General features: G+C 41.2%; 1 protein-coding gene across 6 annotated transcripts; it reads left to right on the plus strand.

Moving 5' to 3' along the window:
• The first annotated feature begins 449 nt into the window (after positions 1-449).
• On the plus strand, positions 450-13158 carry LOC146575484 (SWI/SNF-related matrix-associated actin-dependent regulator of chromatin subfamily E member 1-like). 6 transcript variants are annotated; one of them, XM_085270193.1, is made up of 11 exons: positions 450-540; positions 1066-1123; positions 2057-2100; positions 2747-2845; positions 4197-4289; positions 4878-5009; positions 5914-6085; positions 6221-6393; positions 6653-6754; positions 6970-7207; positions 10918-13158. In XM_085270193.1, exons 2-11 carry the CDS (start codon positions 1117-1119, stop codon positions 11298-11300), a joined length of 1443 nt encoding a protein of 480 aa, XP_085126319.1. In that variant the 5' UTR covers positions 450-540; positions 1066-1116; the 3' UTR covers positions 11301-13158. The 6 variants fall into 6 exon arrangements, with proteins under 6 accessions (XP_085126319.1, XP_085126322.1, XP_085126323.1 ...); XM_085270196.1 differs by having other exon boundaries at positions 4197-4277; XM_085270194.1 differs by lacking the exon at positions 450-540 and adding an exon at positions 616-689.
• Positions 13159-20041: the final 6883 nt, after the last annotated feature.

Here is a 20041-nt window from a genome sequence, read left to right on the forward strand (position 1 = left end):
ATTCTGATTCTGATTCTGATTCACTGGCTAATGGCTTGTCAGCCATGAAGAACAAAGAGCATGAGGTGTCACACTGAGATCAAGTCCATTTTCAGAAAACCAACTAGCTTCACAACAGGACTTCCCCAACTTAGGGTAATATCACAGGGATGACAGAACTCTTTTAAACACAGACTCACTGGTTAAAGGATTGACTAATAAATCCTTCTGTCTTACAACCACAGGAATCTCCCCCTGCTGGCCTTTATCCTGGCTTAAGGCATTTGATGGTTTCGCTTTTCTGGCAAGAAGATACATCAATATCTTCCACGGTTTACACATACTTTTAAGTGGTTTGGAATACAAAAATTAATAGTTTGGATGTTGGGATATTTTAAATACATGAAAAAAAAGTATTTTAACACAAATATACTTTTATTATGAAATGCTCATTTCTTATCCGTCGGACGACCTGCTTGAAAAATATCATTTCCGGTGTGTGCGTGAGAGGCGGAACAAGCGGCCCTACAGAGGGAACAAAGGACGGTTAAGTGAATTGCTGTATGTTGTTCCCAGCATGCGTGTATATATAAATATATGCACGTATTTATATTTTAAAAAGTGTCACTGTTGCATTTTGTAACTTCGGGGAAGAAGCGGGAAAACATTTTCATGTGCCAGAGGAAACTTGGGCTGGTTGATTAATTGATGTTGGTTGATAGCGGGAGCTGGTGACTTCTTCGTTAACCTAGCTTTAACAGCAAGGCTTATACTGACGTCGCTTAAGCGTTTTGCTCTTTAAAAGTGTCACATAGTTTTGAATGAAAGCATATTCGTGTTTGCTTACTTTTATTGTTTGGACCTAGAGCCATTAAATTCGATGGATAACTCGTACGAATATGGGACAAAGAGGTTTTGGTGTCGGCGAGTTTAGCTAGTAGGCCTTGTAAGCTAATGCTAACCCAGTCAGCCATTGTTATTGTTATCCGCTCATTTACCGGTGCTTTTTTCTTCTTCCTCGTTCTACGCCAAAACTACAAAGTGGACTGTAGTTGAGTTCCTTTCTCTTTATGTTTCCCTCTTCAGCTTAACCAGCATGAAAATAGCCTCCATTCCATAGGCCGCTCCTCAGCTGCGATGTCAAGTAAGTAAATAAATCAGTCATTGATATCCTTTATATGCCAACACCTGTCTCATTCTATGGTTCATATATATATGCGACCAGTACACTGGGGAAAATATGTAGGAATACTATTTCATTAAGTAAGGGACTCAGATAACATAAAGCACATTTTTGCGCTGTTTTTGCACATAGGATGCCGTCATGCAGAATTTTAAGCTTTAGGTTGCCATGCTTCATAGTGTCATGCTGTCTAGATCGGTGGACTTTTCAATAAAAACAATATTGAAGAGTGTGTACAGTTGCACTATTTCTCATAGAATCAGATTTGTGTCCTATATGTACTATCTGCCTCTTTAGTCAGTTCCTCGTGTTTTGTATAGACTCAAAGTCAACTGATTCAAACTGGAGATAGTGATGGTAGCCTTTGTTCTGCTCTGCGGTCACATTGAGTTTGACGTTGCAGTGAAATGAGGACTCTGGACTTGAGATGCAGAACACAGTGGTGGAGTTTGAAAATGTACAACTGACAGTTAAGACCCAGAAGAGCATCAGAGTAACACTCAGGACCAGCACAGGCTGGTCGATAAAGTGAAATGCTACAGATCTAGTTTTTTGGCATTAATGGAAATGTAAAAATAAGGAATTGTCTATGGCTGAAAACTGAAAGTAATACTGAATTGCAAAATGTACCTGGGTGACAGCAGCAGTCAGTTGGATTACCTCATATAGAAGTGCATCTCTTTTCAGACATTCATGATGCAGAGGAGTGAAAAATGGGGCTGAAGTACTTTCACAGTAGACAGTTAGGAAGAACCCTCACTGTTCACACTCAAGTGGTATTATTGTCAGGCAAAAGTAAACAGCAGGGAAAACATGTCATTTGTACAGAGCAGGTATGCAAGGATTGACTAACATTTTTTTTCTTTTTCTTTTTTTTTTTTAAACTTTGAACAGAACGACCATCCTACGCTCCTCCCCCTCCCCCTGCCCCAACAACAGTAAGTGTCCCACTTTTAGCACCAGTCTTAGTGTTCATGGTTTAGCAGCCAAGGGCCATGTTATTTTTTTGCTTCTTTTCTTTGTTACTTTCCTTTAAATCTTTAATGTGTGAACGTGCCAAGGTTGCCACAAACCTTGTTCTTCAGTTCTCTATCATCGCTTTCACCCCTTTTTCCTGTCATGCCACACGTTTTTTTTTTTAGGTCTTGCACCAAAGGTGTTTGAGATTACTGATGGGGATCAAGTTAGTTTGTTATTTGACTGAAGAGCTTTGCAGAATCTACCTTGGCTGATGTTATTAGTAGACATATGTGAAGTAACAGAATACATGCTTGTTTTGATGCTTTTCATTTCCTTACATTCAGATGCAGTGCAAAGCACTGTGTAGAGCTGAAATCTGCTGATACACACTCAGTTAAATAAGTTTTTGTTGTGCACTAATTCTTAATGCCATCCAGTTGCCTTTTTTGCCTTGCATGATAAGATCATGGAACAAACAAATCAAAAAGTCAACATATATATATCTATATATACATGTATTTTCATGTTTCCCCCTCCTTTTCACTTATTTATGTTTATCCCTCTTCCTCCTCTTGTGTGTGAGCCATTTCTCATTCGTGTTTTGTCTCATTTGTCTTCCATCAGCAAATGCCTTCCACCCCAGGGTTTGTGGGCTACAACCCTTACAGCCATCTGGCCTACAACAACCTCCGACTGGGAGGGAGCTCCGGAGGCTCCAGCAGGGTAATGAATTGATGGAGCGATTTGAAAAACAAATTAAATGTAACAGAAAGTGTAAAGCACAAGTAAATGTTTTGGATTGAATAAAGGGCCCAGGTATGAGAAGAATGATAGGATTGTAAGAAAGGCTTAGACTGTATATTGAAGTGGGGAAACTGAATATATGACTTGCAGCTTTAAAGAGCTTCAGTTGCGTGCATAAATGTGTGTTGAAAAAACAAATTAATGCATTAAAAAAAAAGTAAGATGTGATGTCAGTTGGAACGTAACATTTGATGACAGCTCTGCTTTTGGGAAAAAAATATAAACGGAATAAGATTTATTTTCATATTGACCTGGGGGGGGGAATAAAACGTTTTCAATGTGACCAATCCGGCCTCAACAGTTCCTGCACTGCAGTAATCAAGTCAGATAGAAAGTAGATCTGCTCTTGTCGGACTAGAACACAAGCCTTCCTGTGGGTGTGCATGGTGGCATAGGCAAAACACTACCTTTGTGGTGAATGTGTTCCTTTATTGTTTGAATTATCTTCAAAAGATGTTTTGCCCTTGCCAAATTAGCCAAACGTTGCTAGTTCTTTCAGCACAACCTAAAACCGAATCTGAGATAACTTGTATCACAACAGTAGTTGCCAACCTTTTGTTAAACAAGGTTTTTTCCTTCAGGCTCTGAGTGCACTTGCATAAAACAAGATATATTACAGCAGAACAAAACACCGAGAAAGCAATGCTACAGGAAACTGTTCACTTTGAAAATTTATTTATTTTCCCACTCATTGTGCACTCAGTCAGTGGTGCTGTTTTCTAACATTAACACACATCAGAGCTGGCAGCTTGATTTGTTCACACGTAATCCTCTAGAATTCCAATCCCAAAATAAAGACAATGTTGGAATTTCATTTTTTTTTGTAACAAAACCAAAGTGAACAGCCAAAACAAAAAAAAACATTTTCTGCATCACCAGTTAGGGGGTGATAGTAATGTAAATGAGCAGCCTGTGAAACATCTAAACATCATTTGCCTTACAGAGATGCTCTGAAACACTTAAAGCCATTCTTTGGCTTGTAGAACATCTTAACACATCAAAATTGTTTTTATCTGACTGTATGAAAGCATTAAGGAACATTTCAGTATTGTGTATTGTCATGTTTACATTCACATCTGTTGTTTTACCTTTTCCACAAACCATATCAGATCATAATCAGCAGATGTTTTATGATAGTTTTTGTTTTTTCTGTTCACTCTCTAAACCTGGCCCTTGTTTGTTTGTTTCCCTTTGGCTTCATACCTTCCATCTCTCCATTCATACTTTTTCCTCCTTCTTCTTTGTGCCCCCTCTCTCCTTCTTTCCACAGAACTCCTCGGGCATCACCGTCCCAAAGCCTCCCAAACCACCAGACAAGCCACTGATGCCATACATGCGGTACAGCCGGAAGGTAAGCAGGAAGGTAAGACACCCATCCACGGTGTCTGCTTTTACTGCTTGTCCTCCCATCCCCCTGAAAAGCTGGCAGGGGTTTGAGGGTGGGAAACAGCCAAGCCATGACGCCTCACCACCACCTCAGCCACCTAGTGGAGGCTCTCCACTTTGTTTCCGTTGACTCACAGTAGCCTTCTGTGTTTGTCAACATGCAAAATTGCTACATCTCCATATGTTTCCTCTTACGGGGATAATCTGTCCCTGGCACTCTATTTTTCCCCCTTATAGGCTCATCTCTTGCCTGCTTTTCTCTAGTTTCAGAGCTGTAATTTTAACACTGTATGCTCAAAAACAAAATGTGATCTAAAGGATCCTGCATTTAGAAAAAAATTGAATTCCATATATAAGTGAATATTTTCCATCATGCTTTCTTGCAGCACTTAAGTAGTTATGCTTTTCCTTACTAATAATTTCATCCACTGTTTCTTACCTCTGTACTTTGCTTCCCGTATTTCCTTTGTATTGTAACAGTCAATGTCATTTGATCCTGCGTGTGTGTGTGTGTGTGTGTGTGTGTGTGTGTGTGTGTGTGTGTTTTTTGATGTGAATATGAAAGGTATGGGACCAAGTAAAGGCTTCCAACCCAGACCTAAAGCTGTGGGAGATTGGAAAGATTATTGGGGGCATGTGGAGGGACCTGAGTGATGAAGAGAAGCAGGACTACCTTAATGAGTACGAGGCTGAGAAGGTAAGGAGGAGCAAGAGTCTAAGGCTACGTTCACACTGCAGGCGAAAGCGCATCAAATCCGACTTTTTTGACCCTATGCGACCCATATCCTATCATGGTATGCTAGCGTGAACAGCACAAATCCGATCTGGGTCACTTTCGTATGTGGTACTGAATCCGATACATATCTGATGTTTTAGAAAGCGACTGTTGTTTGAATGGTCATGTCACATTAAATCCGCCTTTTGCATCACTGACACAAGACAGACGCCGATTATCAGCGCCGGAGACGTGCCCGAGAAGACATCGTGAATGCTTCCTGGTCATCCAGTGTAGATGTTAGTGAAACTGTTTGGAAGTCAACGTTGGAGAAACGTGAACATTTTGTTTGTACTGTATAATCTGCAGATTCTGACAGAAATCTGCAACTATCCTTTGAAGCACCGCTCCTCTCTAAAACAGCAATAAGGGTCATCATTAGGCCATATGTAAATAACAAAATAACTTTATAACTTAAAGCAAAATTGGGAAACGTAAAGTCCGAAGCAAGTCTTTATGTTAAGGGCCATCAGTCAAACAATACTGTTTGGTCTGGGTCTAAACAGCGCGCGTTGTGTGTGACATCTTCTTTTGCGCATGCGGGCCACTTTGAGGGTTCACACTAGAGCACGTTTGCTGTCACATTTTATTTGTAGTGTGAACAAGCAGACAAGAAAATCGGAACTGAGCATTAAGACCTGCAGTGTGAACGTAGCCTAAATTTCTTTTGTAAGTAACCCGTTGCTCTTGGATACCTTCTTTACATGTTGGCAGTTCAACAGCAGTTGTAGAAGTGACAACTAAAGAATCCCTGCATTGAAAAATAAGAAATGATCAGAGTTGTTTTAAAGGGCTTGTTTTCTTTTCCTGTCCCTCTTCCTCTTAGATTGAGTACAATGATTCTTTGAAGGCCTACCACAACTCACCTGCCTACTTGGCCTACATCAACGCCAAGAACCGGGCTGAGGCGGCAATGGAGGAGGAGAGCAGGCAGAGGCAGTCACGTATGGACAAAGGAGAGCCGTACATGAGCATTCAGCCTGCTGAAGATCCCGATGGTAGGTTAATTATGAAGCTATCTATGATTTTTAATCATGGCTTCACAATGTAATGTAATGCGCTTAAAATAAACACTGACCTGTCTGTCTGTCCTCGTCATGGTTCTGCCCATCTTGTCTTTTCGCTCCACCTAGATTATGATGATGGTTTCTCAGTGAAGCACACAGCAGCAGCTCGCTTCCAGAGAAACCACCGGCTCATTAGTGACATCCTCAGTGAGATTGTGGTGCCCGACGTCCGCTCTGTGGTCACCACAGCCCGCATGCAGGTCCTCAAGAGGCAGGTTCAGTCTCTTATGGTGCACCAGGTATGTTAGCAGGACATTTTTGCTTCCATTTTGTTACTTTGTTTTTTAGCTTGTAAAGCTAATGTGGTGTTAATATTACTCAAACTGACTTCAAAAGCATTGTTTACACTTTAATATAAATGTGCATTCCTCAAATGGGATTGGCTTCCTTGTGACAAGATTTTTGCTTACAACCAAAAGTAGTTGCACTAGTTTTATAAACTGTTTCACATTTAAAAGGAAGGATCTATTCCTGCTGATTGATTGCTTGTGATTTCAGAGGAAACTTGAAGCTGAACTTCTTCAGATCGAGGACCGCCATCAAGACAAGAAAAGACGTTTTCTGGAGACCACTGACTCATTCAATACTGAGCTGAAGCGGGTAAAGCAGCACTGTTTATTTACCTAGAGAGAGCTGAGTGTGTAGGAAGGAAGAGCTTTATTTCTAGATGACTAAATATCCCTTTAGATAGAAATTTGTCACCACAGACTGTTGTGTTGTAAGTGTAGGCCTACTACTTTCCCTTTGCCTTCAGTCTTATGACATTTGCAACTTTTTAAATTCATTTTGTTTAATTGAGTCTTGTGTGTTTCCAGCTGTGCAGTCAGAAGGTGGAAGTGGATATGGAGAAACTAGCAGCAGAGATGGCTGCCGCTGAAGAGGCAGCAAGGCGCCGGGCAGAGGAGCGGGAGCGGGAGGCCGCTGAGCAGGCAGAGAAAGCTGCTCAACAGCAACAGGAGGCTGCTGGAAACAAAGCTGCAGAGAAGAGCAGCACTAATGCTAGCCCCACCTCAGGGACCAAGGAGGAGGACAAACCTACACCAATGGAGACAGGTACCAGTGGGGGGGACACAAAGACATACACAGGGGGGTGGGGGTGGGGAGGGTGTCTGGTTGGTGAGTCTATCCTTGGGTGCTTCATTCTGCAAGCCAAATATCCTTGGGAAAAATACAATCCCCAAGATTCATCCATCAATGTGTGAGAATTTTTGAAAATATTTAAATATAGATGGAAAGTGCTTGTGTGAATAAGGCATGTTGGATAAAACGCTTTAAATCTTAAAACTTGTTTGGATTTAAGTACAATCATAATCCACCTGATAGCCACTGGGTTGATGGAGGAGTCGATCAAAGCAGTTTCACTGTATATACAGTGGGGCAAAAAAGTATTTAGTCAGCCACCGATTGTGCAAGTTCCCCCACTTAAAATGATGACAGAGGTCAGTAATTTGCACCAGAGGTACACTTCAACTGTGAGAGACAGAATGTGAAAAAAAAAAAATCCATGAATTCACATGGTAGGATTTGTAAAGAATTTATTCGTAAATCAGGGTGGAAAATAAGTATTTGGTCACCTCAAACAAGGAAAATCTCTGGCTCTCACAGACCTGTAACGTCTTCTGTAAGAAGCTTTTCTGTCCCCCACTCGTTACCTGTATGAATGGCACCTGTTTGAACTCATCATCTGTATAAAAGACACCTGTCCACAGCCTCAAACAGTCAGACTCCAAACTCCGCCATGGCCAAGACCAAAGAGCTTTCGAAGGACACCAGGAAAAGTATTGTAGACCTGCACCAGACTGGGAAGAGTGAATCTACAGTAGGCAAGCAGCTTGGTGTGAAAAAAATCAACTGTGGGAGCAATCATCAGAAAATGGAAGACATACAAGACCACTGATAATCTCCCTCGATCTGGGGCTCCACACAAGATCTCATCCCGTGGGGTCAAAATGATCATGAGAACGGTGAGCAAAGATCCCAGAACCACACGGGGGGACCTGGTGAATGACCTGCAGAGAGCTGGGACCAAAGTAACAAAGGTCACCATCAGTAACACACTACAACGGCAGGGAATCAAATCCCGCAGTGCCAGACGTGTTCCGCTGCTGAAGCCAGTGCATGTCCAGGCCCGTCTGAAATTTGCCAGAGAGCACATGGATGATACAGCAGAGGATTGGGAGAATGTCATGTGGTCAGATGAAACCAAAGTAGAACTTTTTGGTATAAACTCAACTCGTCGTGTTTGGAGGAAGAAGAATACTGAGTTGCATCCCAAGAACACCATACCTACTGTGAAGCATGGGGGTGGAAACATCATGCTATGGGGCTGTTTTTCTGCCAAGGGGACAGGACGACTGATCCGTGTTAAGGACAGAATGAATGGGGCCATGTATCGTGAGATTTTGAGCCAAAACCTCCTTCCATCAGTGAGAACTTTGAAGATGAAACGAGGCTGGGTCTTCCAACATGACAATGATCCAAAACACACCGCCCGGGCAACAAAGGAGTGGCTCCGTAAGAAGCATTTGAAAGTCCTGGAGTGGCCTAGCCAGTCTCCAGACCTCAACCCCATAGAAAATCTGTGGCGGGAGTTGAAAGTCCGTGTTGCTCGGCGACAGCCCCAAAACATCACTGCTCTCGAGAAGATCTGCATGGAGGAATGGGCCAAAATACCAGCTACTGTGTGTTAGGGCTGCTCGATTATGGCAAAAATGATAATCACGATTATTTTCACTGAAATTGAGATCTCGATTATTTGACGATATTTATTTAACCCTTTAAGACCTACTATAGAACCAAGTCCACCAGAGCTTATATTATTTTTTTACATGCTGTAGTGCCATTTGTGGGAGCATTTCAAGTTGCTATACATCAATACAACTGTTATAGCCCATATTTTAATAATATGTATGCATTAAGTCCATAGTAATTACATAAATTGCAAAAAAGTGCAATAAACTACAAAAAAAATTGAAAATCGCTTTTGTTTTGTTTACATATATTTCTACTTGGAGAAATTTAAGAGGTTTATCCCTCAAAACTTTAAATACAATAAAGTTTCAAAAAATAGTTTCCCACCACAGGAAATTTATTTTGAGTGTCTTCATTGTTTTATTTTGGAGATACAGCAATTTTTATATACTGCAGGAAAAACAAAAAACAATCCTATGATGCAAATTTGCAAAGAAAACAGCAGGTGCATCATTTCACTGTTGGAAGTGTTACGAACAGCTGATAGGAACGGCAAAGCGTGTTTCTGGAATATTATGTTTTTGTTCCTGCAAGCGCTTTTTATGCAATTTTTGCAAAGCTATATGTGGAACGAAACCGTGACCGAGGACAAGCTGATGGCATAAGATGTAAGTACAACTCCTCCGGTTTCATATGCAAAACAAATTATTGCGCTAGCTTACACGGTTCAGGTTCTACAGGGATTTAAAAATAGTTACGCAAAACGGAGCGTGCTGCTCTGACCGGCTTTAAAGGGTTAACAATGACTTTAAAAAAATAATATAAAATAGTGTGCAACACCACTGAAGTTCACTGAAGCTTCCCTCGGGTCCTCTTAATCAGCGGTCTCCAACCTTTTTTGCGCCACGGACCGGTTTATGCCCGACAATATTTTCACGGACCGGCCTTTAAGGTGTCGCGGATAAATGAGGGAGGGGCTAATAATCGGCTCAGTCATTTTTAATGATCGTTGAAAGCCCAGATCGTAATCGTGATTAAAATTCGATTAATTGAGCAGCCCTACTGTGTGTGCAAACCTGGTAAAGACCTACAGTAAACGTTTGACCTCTGTTATTGCCAACAAAGGTTATGTTACAAAGTATTGAGTTGTATTTTTGTTATTGACCAAATACTTATTTTCCACCCTGATTTACGAATAAATTCTTTACAAATCCTACCATGTGGATTCATGGATTTTTTTTTTTTTTTTTCACATTCTGTCTCTCACAGTTGAAGTGTACCTCTGGTGCAAATTACTGACCTCTGTCATCATTTTAGGTGGGGGAACTTGCACAATCGGTGGCTGACTAAATACTTTTTTGCCCCACTGTAGATAGGTTTGGTCAGTGGAGTTAATTTTTTTCTTTAACTGTTTTATTAATTTTGCAGAGCTCACAAGTAGCAATGAACATTTAAATCAGATTTACTGGGACGTTACCCAGTTATGACTCCGCACCTTTGATGTGTACTATAATGCCTTCATTATTTGTATTGACTGAATTGTGGGACCAACAGAATGAATGAAAAGGCTTTTTTAATTACTCCAAATTGTAAATGTTGCTAATGGCTAACATGGCTGTCAGCTTATTACTAATAGTTAAACAGCTAGCTAATGTGCTGCATGATAGGTTAACATTTATGAAAACTGTTTAGTACGTAGATGTTGTTGACACAATACTTCTACTGACCTCTCAAAGTGCTTTAGTGCTTGTACAGCGCTTTGAGGTGACTGTTGTTTTTGATTTCGATAAAACTGGATTGGATTGAAACTGCTGTAAATGTCAGGTACAGCTACTATTACTTTAGTTTTAGTTGAGTTTTAGCAACATCTCAAGTAAAATTAATCAAAACTGAGCAGAGTTTAGTGGACACAGCATTAAACATCGTTTATACAAATATTGCACTTTTAAGAGTGGTTTAATTCTATTCTTCATTATTCAGGTTTTAAATGTCAATGACATGTGTCTTTAAAGACGGCTTATTTTTTAAATCAGATGTGTTTATACCAAATCTGCATCCATTCCTTTCTTTAGATGAGGCCGCACCTGCAGAGCCGCTTTCAGACCCCCAGGTGGCTCCACCACCACCACCATCTGATACTTCATCGTCTTCCTCTGATAAAGCAACACCTCCCCCTGAGCTCCCCAGGGAGAGCAGTACTCCCAACAGCAGTGCCCCCAGTGATGATGGGGGCAGCAGCAACAGCATGCCTCCTCCACCCTCAGACATCCCACCTGGAGCAGCAGCATCAGGCTCATTCCCAGACCCACCTGTAGGCCAAGAAGCCAACCTCAGTACAGCTAATCCTAATGAGGCCGCAGCACCAGCCCCTCCCTCAGAAGAAGCAACCCCTCCACCACCACCACCACCACCACTACTGACCCCCAGTCAGAGCAGCCAGCAGTACGATATGTAGTAGTGCTGCCTGTACAGTGATGGGTGTAGATGTCCTCCTGGTGCTGCAGCTCTCCCTCTCTGGATGGAGCAGCAGTGTTGTAGTGATGCAGAAGAAGTGGCTCTGTAACAGCTGAGAAATACTGATTGGTTGAGAGGTGTAAAAGTAAAGTCAATACAAAAAAAAATAGTGCGAGAGTGACGTAGATTTTCATCATCCAGCTTCATGTAGCTGCACCAAACGCAGGGAAAGTAGGATTTCCTTTAAAGCTCTGTATGCCTCCTGTAACTTTACTCAGCATGCCTGGTCTGATAATCTGACTTAATTGAAACGTCACCAAAGAGTACAACACCTGGCCCTCTTTGAGTTTGTGCTCCAGGCACTGTGAGAGCATTTCCTCTTTTCTAATCAGGTCACTTGATGTTATTTTTTTTTAAAGTAATCAGATACACACTCAGAAATAGGATAACACAGGGCTGTGAAACAACTGCTCAGCACAAACCGCACCACCGAGTCTGAAAGTCCGTTTACTTTTATCATCAGGGTTTGTATCCCCAGCACTGAGGTCAGAAGTGAATCAATCTGTTAGTGAGACTGTTTTCTTCTTCTTCTTTTTTTTCTCTCTTTTTTTTTTTTTTTTAAGACTATAAAAAGGTTTAACAAAAACAAACCTGAATCACGACTGACTTCAGAGTGAAACGGCTTCAGATGAACGAGAAAAAGCAGCCACGTGCCCCTTATGGTTCAAATAAACACCTGAGATGAGGCTTACTGTATAGACAGGATGTGGTTGAAACACACACATCTGCATGCATTAAGCACATTAACAACCAGTCACAACATTGAAACCACCTCCCTGCTGTTGTCCACTTCATTACTGCAGTGTGAGTGTATCTATGATGTTGTGGTGCTGCAGCGGCTGAGCTTGTTGGTATGCAGCAGCGAGTAGGTGAATCTCAACAACCAGATGAAGGCTGGTAGCCAAGTTTTCCCAGCACAACTGTGATGATCATCAGAGGTTTCAATGCTGTGGCTGTTACGCTCCATGTTAGTTTATTTTTTGGACCACTGCAGAGTTTTATTTTGCGATTCATTTTGAGAAACCTGACATATGTTAAAGGGCCAGCTCTGACAAAAGGACCTCAATATTTTCAGCTCTCACTTATTGAAAAACCTCAATTTTCTAGATAAATTTCATTTGCAGAACTACTACTGTTACTTTTTTGTCTTTTGTGATTTAGTGAACCTTATTAAACGAGTGTAATCCAGGGCAACCTTGGTAATTTGTACTCTTGAATCAGATGCCATTTTAACACACACCCTTGTAAAGTCAGCATCAATTGATTTTTCCATATTCTGCATGTTTGGCTATGTACTAACCTTACCCATGTATGAATCTGAGTGCAGGTCTTGTATAGCTGGAGATGAGGAAAATTAAAGTTCAATACAAAACGCATGAAGATCCCAGCAAATAAATAATGATGGGATCATCTCCAGGGTATTTTTAAAAAATCTGAATAACATGTCTTGCTTTGAGTGTAAAACATTAACTTGGATATTTGTTCCCCTGTATTGAAGTCTAAGTAGAAAGAACTGACACTTGTACTCAGTTAATTTAATTTTTGCTCATTTAACCTGCAAAAGCTTCTCTGTGAGGCGAGGCTTTTGTTTAGACCACAGATTCCTGCTGGCACTACATGCATCTAACTTCACCAGAGAAATGCACAGGTAACCTCACTTATGTATTCAAAGGACTGTTTTCTTACTTGGACTGTTTTTTGGTAGTATGCCTGTCTTTTTTTTCTTTTTTTTTTTTGCATTTTTCTTTTCTACTGTCTGAACTTGTTGACCCAAATAAAGATGATTTGTCTTTCTGCTACACCTGTTTTTTTTTTTTTTGTTTGTTTGTTTGTCTCCCGAAAGACTGGATAAGGAGGTTAGTGACAATTTCACTCTCGGAGAAAGATGTTAAGAGTGAGCCAGTGGGTTTTGCTAAGAGGAGGGCTCAGCAACTGATATAATCTGGTACCGAAAGCATATACAGGTCCTTCTCAAATAATTAGCATATCATGAAAAGGTTCTCTAAACGTGCTATTAACCTAATCCTCTGAATCAACGAATTAACTAAACACCTGCAAAAGATTCCGGAGGCTTTTAAAAACTCCTAGCCTGGTTCATTACTCAAAACCGCAATCATGGGTAATCATGCCGACCTGACTGCTCTCCAGAAGGCCATCATTGACACCCTCAAGCAAGAGGATTTCCCCCCAATTTCGCTATATAAATAAACATATAATATCTCCAGCTGAAGCACAGAAATTGGGGACAGACTTATAAGAGCAAAGCCTGCAGCTCCACCGCAGGAAATAAGGAGGAAGTCTGACTGTTGAGGCTCAACTTTCCAAAGAGTTTCCACGGAGTGACGAACATTTTAAAAGCCTGGAATCAGAAAGTCTGATGTGAAAAAAAAAGTCAGATTACAAGAAAAAAGAAGAAAACAGGTGGAGGATAAGGAGCTGTCAGCCTCAGGTGAGAAACCCACTGCCAAAGTTTCCAAGGAATTATACTGCAAGTGATGGTCAAAGTCATTTTTGTCATTTGTTCATAAGAAGGAATTGTAAATGTAATCCTAAAGTAGTAAAATATTGATAAATTACAGATTTATGTGTATGCACTGTTAGTAAATGAGGCCCACTGAAATAACCTTACTCTTGCAAGACGTATGTATAGAATGATGCTCCAGAAATCTTTCAGTTCACACGCCATACAGCTGTTTTCTTACATTTACTGCAAATTAACCATTTACCTGTTATACCATCTATATGTCAAGCTTCCCAGTCTCACATTCAGCTGTTGGAGGATGAGATCTTCGCTCCTCAAGCGATAATCCCCCTTGGACTGTCTTGGTGCAAAACCAAGACATAAATCATGTCTCCTGGAAGGGGGAGGACGTACCACAGGCAGGGCACAGCGAGCTGAAATTTCTGAAACCAACTGGCCTTCACTTCCTACGAGACAGAGAAGCTCTTCTACCCCTGTATACGAGAGGAAACAGGACTGGACAACCGTGAATAGGAAGGTTAACAACAAACCTTCAAAACAACTGAACACCAACGACCAGGACCAGGATCTTCCCCAGTCCCCCAAACCCCTGACGGGCCATCACCCCCATCACCCTCCTCCCCCTCCCTTTCTCCCTCCTCCCCACACCTGAAATTCACTGAAGAGATGATGGAGCGGGTCAATGCTGGGCTCAGATCTACCCCCCGGCCCAATCCCTCTTTGTCCCCCATAAACCCCCCACCAAAGCAGCCAAAGGTTCGCCACCGAGCCCCACCCTCAACAGAGCAATCGAAGTCACATTGCCCAGCCTCGCCCCCCTTAGTTCCTCCTTACCACCTTCATGCTTTGTCTCCGCAGTCTGATGTGTGATGTGTGGAGGGTCCGGGCTGCGAGGATTATGGCAGTGGTGACTTTTCCCAGGAGAAGCTGGGACCCTGTTTACTAGAAGGTTTTAAAATTTCTGTACTTTTAGGTGACAGAAGGAGACATGTGGCCTGGTCAAAACACAGAGAGCTGGGGCCCGTTCTTCGTACGTCGCTTACTACATCCAAGATCAAATGACACATCCAAGACCAAATCATCGCGCTAACCGTGAGCTCGCTAATCCGGTTCTCCGAACACACCTGCTGTTGACGATTAGTACAGCTGGATGAAGTAATGTGAGATCACTGGGTGTCGTAAAAGGGGCTACGCATCGATAGTAGAAACATTGATCGGCAACCCTCTGATTGGTCGGCGAAAATGTCGAAGGAGCGCGCTCGGTATTTTTCGGCAACAGAGCGAGAACTCTTGAGTGAGGGATTTCAGGAGTTTCAGAGTTTAATCAGAACGCAAGGGAACACTGCAAAGGCTGCAAAAGCAAGGAGCGAGGGCTGGCAGAAAGTTGCTGACAAATTAAACTCGTAAGTAATTTAATAATAACAATAATAATGGAGTGGATTTATATAGCGCTTTTCAAGGCACCCAAAGCGCTTTACAATGCCACTATTCAATCACTCTCACATTCACACACTGGTGGAGGCAGCTACAGTTGTAGCCACAGCTGCCCTGGGGCAGACTGACAGAAGCCAGGCTGCCATATCGCGCCATCGGCCCCTCTGGCCAACACCAGTAGGCGGTAGGGTAAATTTATTGTATTACACTATATTATCCAATATTATATTACATTATATTATGTTATATTATATCCCCTTACACATTAGAGCCACAACAGGACCCACTAGAACATGGGAACAAGTAAAAGTGGAATATAAGAATATGCTACAGAATGGTAATATTTATCACTTATATTGCTTTTCGTCTCTTGGAAAGAGACCCTGAAATAATCTGTTTGTTTGTTCATAACAGCAACCAAGAAAAGGGCAGAGCAAAAAAAAGACAGGTGGTGGTCCTGCACCCCCTCGTCAACAAGTTGGTTAAGTAAATAATACCCTCACGGGAATATCGATATCTCTCAATGAGCACACTGTCGCGCTGAGCTAAAGGATCCTGTCTATCCCGCAATATACGCTGAATTCTGAAAACTCTCCTTATCAATCTTGCACCTTCTGCAATGGGTTGCTCGCGTATACGGACAGGACATGGCTGCGACAGGCTTCCCAAATCCACCTTCGCTTTTATAGCCGTGGTCTCTCATCTTGATTACACAAAGTAATTTGCAATTACTACTGTGAAATATGAATTACATCTGTAATAATCACATACATGTAATAGAATGTTAATAGTACATTTCCCTTTTTTAGGAAATGACCTGTATGTATCTGTGTGAAATCAATAAAAGGATCAAGTGCTGCATTATCTTTAGTTACATTGATAATATTTATTTATGGTGAAACAGTGGAAAAATATCGCTGTTGCTTTCGTATAAATGAAGCGGACATACCTGCGTGGCCGCGATCTAATCCTGTTTACATAAAGTGAACCTGCTCCCGAGCAGGTTTACGCTTACGGCTCTGTTGCTATGGCAGCAAGTCCCGGATGAGCTTCGGGGAACCGAACGATCCAAGATCACGCGAAATCGTCAACAATCTAATCCAGCTAACTTACTTAGCGAGGTACGAAGAACGGGCCCCTGCACTCTAAAAGATCTTTAAATATAGTAAACATACCTCGTGTGCCACAGACTGCTCCCAAACACGAGGGGACAAGTAATGCCTCTAAAACACTTAAGTTGGCTTTATTAAACATTAGATCTTTAGCTGGGAAAACATTTTTAATTAATGATTTAATCACTGAGCACAGCCTTGATTTTATGTTTTTAACTGAAACTTGGTTGGACCAAAATAACAGTGGAGCTGTTCTCATCGAGACGACCCCTCCTAACTACAGTTTTATCAGTGAGGCCAGGGTGAGCAGGAGAGGAGGAGGGGTTGCGGTCTTATTTAATGAATCATTTCAATGTAAGCAGCTATCTCCTGGAAGTTTTCAGTCTTTTGAATATGTGGCTTTACAGCTGAAGGCCCCATCCAAAGTTGTGTTTCTTAATGTTTACAGGCCTCCCAAATACTGCACAGACTTTTTTAATGACCTCAGTGAACTGCTGTCTGTGATCTGTGTTGATTTCGACTGTGTAATTATTGTTGGGGATTTTAACATCCATGTGGACAACCCTCAGGACAAAGGGACTAAAGACCTGAGTAACACTCTGGGCAACTTTGGGCTGACTCAGCATGTAACAGAGGCCACACATAATAGAGGACACACTCTCGACCTACTGATCTCCAAGAGCCTGAGCATTTCAAACATTACTGTGTCTGATGTGGGCTTATCTGATCATTACTGTGTTTTCTTTGAAAGTAAAATCTCAGCCCACACAAATATATCAACAGCAGTGATCACAAAACGGTGTATAACTGAAGACAGTAGTGAGATCTTTAACCAGGTCTTCCCATTAACACCTGACCTGTCCAAAGGTTCAGTCAATGAGCTCGTCAATAGCTTTAATGCAAAAATGTTAAATGTAATGGACACTATTGCCCCCATTAAGGTGAAGGTTATCTCTGGAAGGAAAAAGTCTCCATGGAGAAACTCCACACTGGTGAAAAATGAAAAAAGAGAGTGTAGGAAAGCTGAGCGCAGATGGAGAAAAACAAACCTCCAGGTTCATTATGACATTTATAAAGAGAAACTTCACAATTATAATTTACAACTGAGGAGTGCAAGAAGGTCCTACTTCTCTGACATCATCACTAAAAACAGCCATAATGCTCGGGTCTTATTTTCTACAGTTGACAGGCTAACAAACCCTCCTGTGCCAGTGGCAGCCGAACTTCATTCAACCATGGCCTGCAATGACTTTGCCAAATTCTTCACAGACAAAATCCAAAAGATTAGACAAGCAGTTGGTACATCAACAGCAGATCCAGGATATGTACTGTGTCCACCGAAAAACTGTTTAAACACCATCAAACAGTTTCACCCTATTAACAGCAAAGACCTGGAGGACATCTTAGGTCAACTGAACTCCTCCTCCTGCTGTTTAGATGTCCTGCCAACAAGTTTTTTCAAAAAGGTCTCAAAGACTTTAGAGTCAGACCTGTTACAGATCGTCAACTTTTCCTTAATGTCAGGTGTGTTTCCAGAACCACTAAAAACTGCTGTAATCAAACCTATACTGAAAAAGGACAATCTTGACAAGACACAAATGAACAACTACAGGCCGATCTCAAATCTCCCATTTTTAAGTAAGATCATTGAAAAAGCAGTTTCCCAACAGCTCAATTACTTCTTAAAACAGAATAACTGCTATGATGCCTTCCAGTCAGGTTTTAGACAGAACCACAGCACTGAAACCGCTCTGACAAAAGTGTTTAATGACATATGTCTGAATACAGACAGTGGACAAATGTCAGTCTTAGTTTTACTGGATCTCAGTGCAGCATTTGATACAGTTGACCACAACATATTACTCAAACGACTGGAGAACTGGGCATGTCTTTCAGGAACTGTACTAAACTGCTTCAAAACATACTTAGAAAACAGGACATACTTTGTATCAATAGGTAACTTCACATCCGAGCAGACAAGTATCACATGTGGAGTTCCCCAAGGTTCCATCTTGGGACCCCCTCTGTTTAACATTTACATGCTCCCACTGGCACAGATTATAAAGAACAACAAAATAAACTACCACAGCTATGCAGATGACACACAAATATATATCACAATGTCACCAGGAGCCCGAGGCCCTGTACAGGCTCTTGGTAAATGCATTGAGGAAATTAATGACTGGCTGTGCCACAATTTTCTCCAACTAAACAAAAACAAAACTGAAGTAATAGTCTTTGGCGCCAAAGAAAAACGATTACAGGTCACCAGAGAACTTCAATCTATACATCTAAAAACCACAAACCAGGCGAGAAATTTGGGTGTAGTGATGGATGCAGACCTAAACTTAGAAAAACACATTAAGACAATAACAAAGTCAGCTTACTATCACCTCAAGAATATTTCAAGGATAAAAGATCTGATGTCTCAACAGGACCTGGAAAAACTAGTCCATGCATTCATTTTTAGTAGGCTTGATTACTGTAACAGCATCTTTACAGGTCTACCTAAAAAATCAGTCAGACAACTACAGCTCATTCAGAACTCTGCTGCTCGAGTCCTCACTAAGACCAAAAAAGTGGACCACATCAGTCCAGCTCTGAGGTCTTTACACTGGCTGCCTGTCCGTCAGAGGATAGACTTTAAAGTTCTAATACTGGTCTATAAAGCTCTGAATGGTTTAGGACCAAAATACATCAGTGACCTCCTGACCCAGTATGAACCTTCCAGATCCCTCAGGTCATCTGGATCCGGTCTTTTATCAGTACCCAGAGTCAGAACCAGACACGGAGAAGCTGCATTCAGCTTTTATGCTCCTTATATCTGGAACAAACTCCCAGAAAGCCTCAGATCAGCTGAAACACTCAGTTTATTTAAATCCAGGTTAAAGACTCACCTGTTCTCAGCTGCATTTGAATAAAGCACCAAATCCACACTTTTAAGCTTAAATTTCAAAACTTACACTAACTACTGATCTTATCTATTTCTGATTTTATCTGTTTTGATTTTATATACTGTTTTGTTTGTTTGTTAAGCTTAAATTTCAAAACTTACATTAACTACTGATTTTATCTACTGTTCTGATTTTATCTGTTTTGATTTTATATACTGTTTTGTTTGTTTGTTTGTTTGTTAAGTGGGTTTAGAGCTCTGGGTAGCTCCCCAGCTGGGTCTAGACTGGGTCTAGAGAGTATTTTAAATTCAGGGAATTTAAAATAGAAAGTAGCTCGTCCACAGAAGGACTGGTAGCTCCCCTTACGATAAGGGTTCAGATCGCGCGAACAGGTGTGAAATGTGTGTGTTTAGTTAGTTTGTTTGTTTGCTTGTTTTAATCAATTTTAAATCATGCTTTTTATTTGTTTTTGTTTCTAATGTCTCTGTAAAGCACTTTGAATCACCTTGTTGTTGAATTGTGCTATACAAATAAATTTGCCTTGCCTTGCCTTGTGGTATTGATGGTATTTTCCTGGGTATTGATATTGAACCTTAAATTCTAGCACATGATGACTCTACCTGAATCATGTAATAAATTCAATCTGCTCTTTGCTGTTAAATTCAACATCATTTTGGTAGTGTTCTTTACACACTGGCGATCCTTCTAACTGTACTGTCACAGAATTACTTGATATTGCCAAGTCATTTAATCTGGGCTT

Source organism: Mchenga conophoros, linkage group LG4, assembly GCF_057382185.1.
Source record: "Mchenga conophoros isolate Kocher_MC1m ecotype Shallow Benthic linkage group LG4, M_conophoros_male_GT1.1, whole genome shotgun sequence".
Taxonomy (NCBI): domain Eukaryota; kingdom Metazoa; phylum Chordata; class Actinopteri; order Cichliformes; family Cichlidae; genus Mchenga; species Mchenga conophoros.

Excerpts from the sequence above, each read along its gene's own strand:
- LOC146575484 (XM_085270193.1), top strand. Across the intron at positions 2,101-2,746 it reads CTCCCCCTGCCCCAACAACA|CAAATGCCTTCCACCCCAGG; the intron begins GTAAGTGTCCCA and ends GTCTTCCATCAG. Across the intron at positions 4,290-4,877 it reads GCCGGAAGGTAAGCAGGAAG|GTATGGGACCAAGTAAAGGC; the intron begins GTAAGACACCCA and ends TGAATATGAAAG.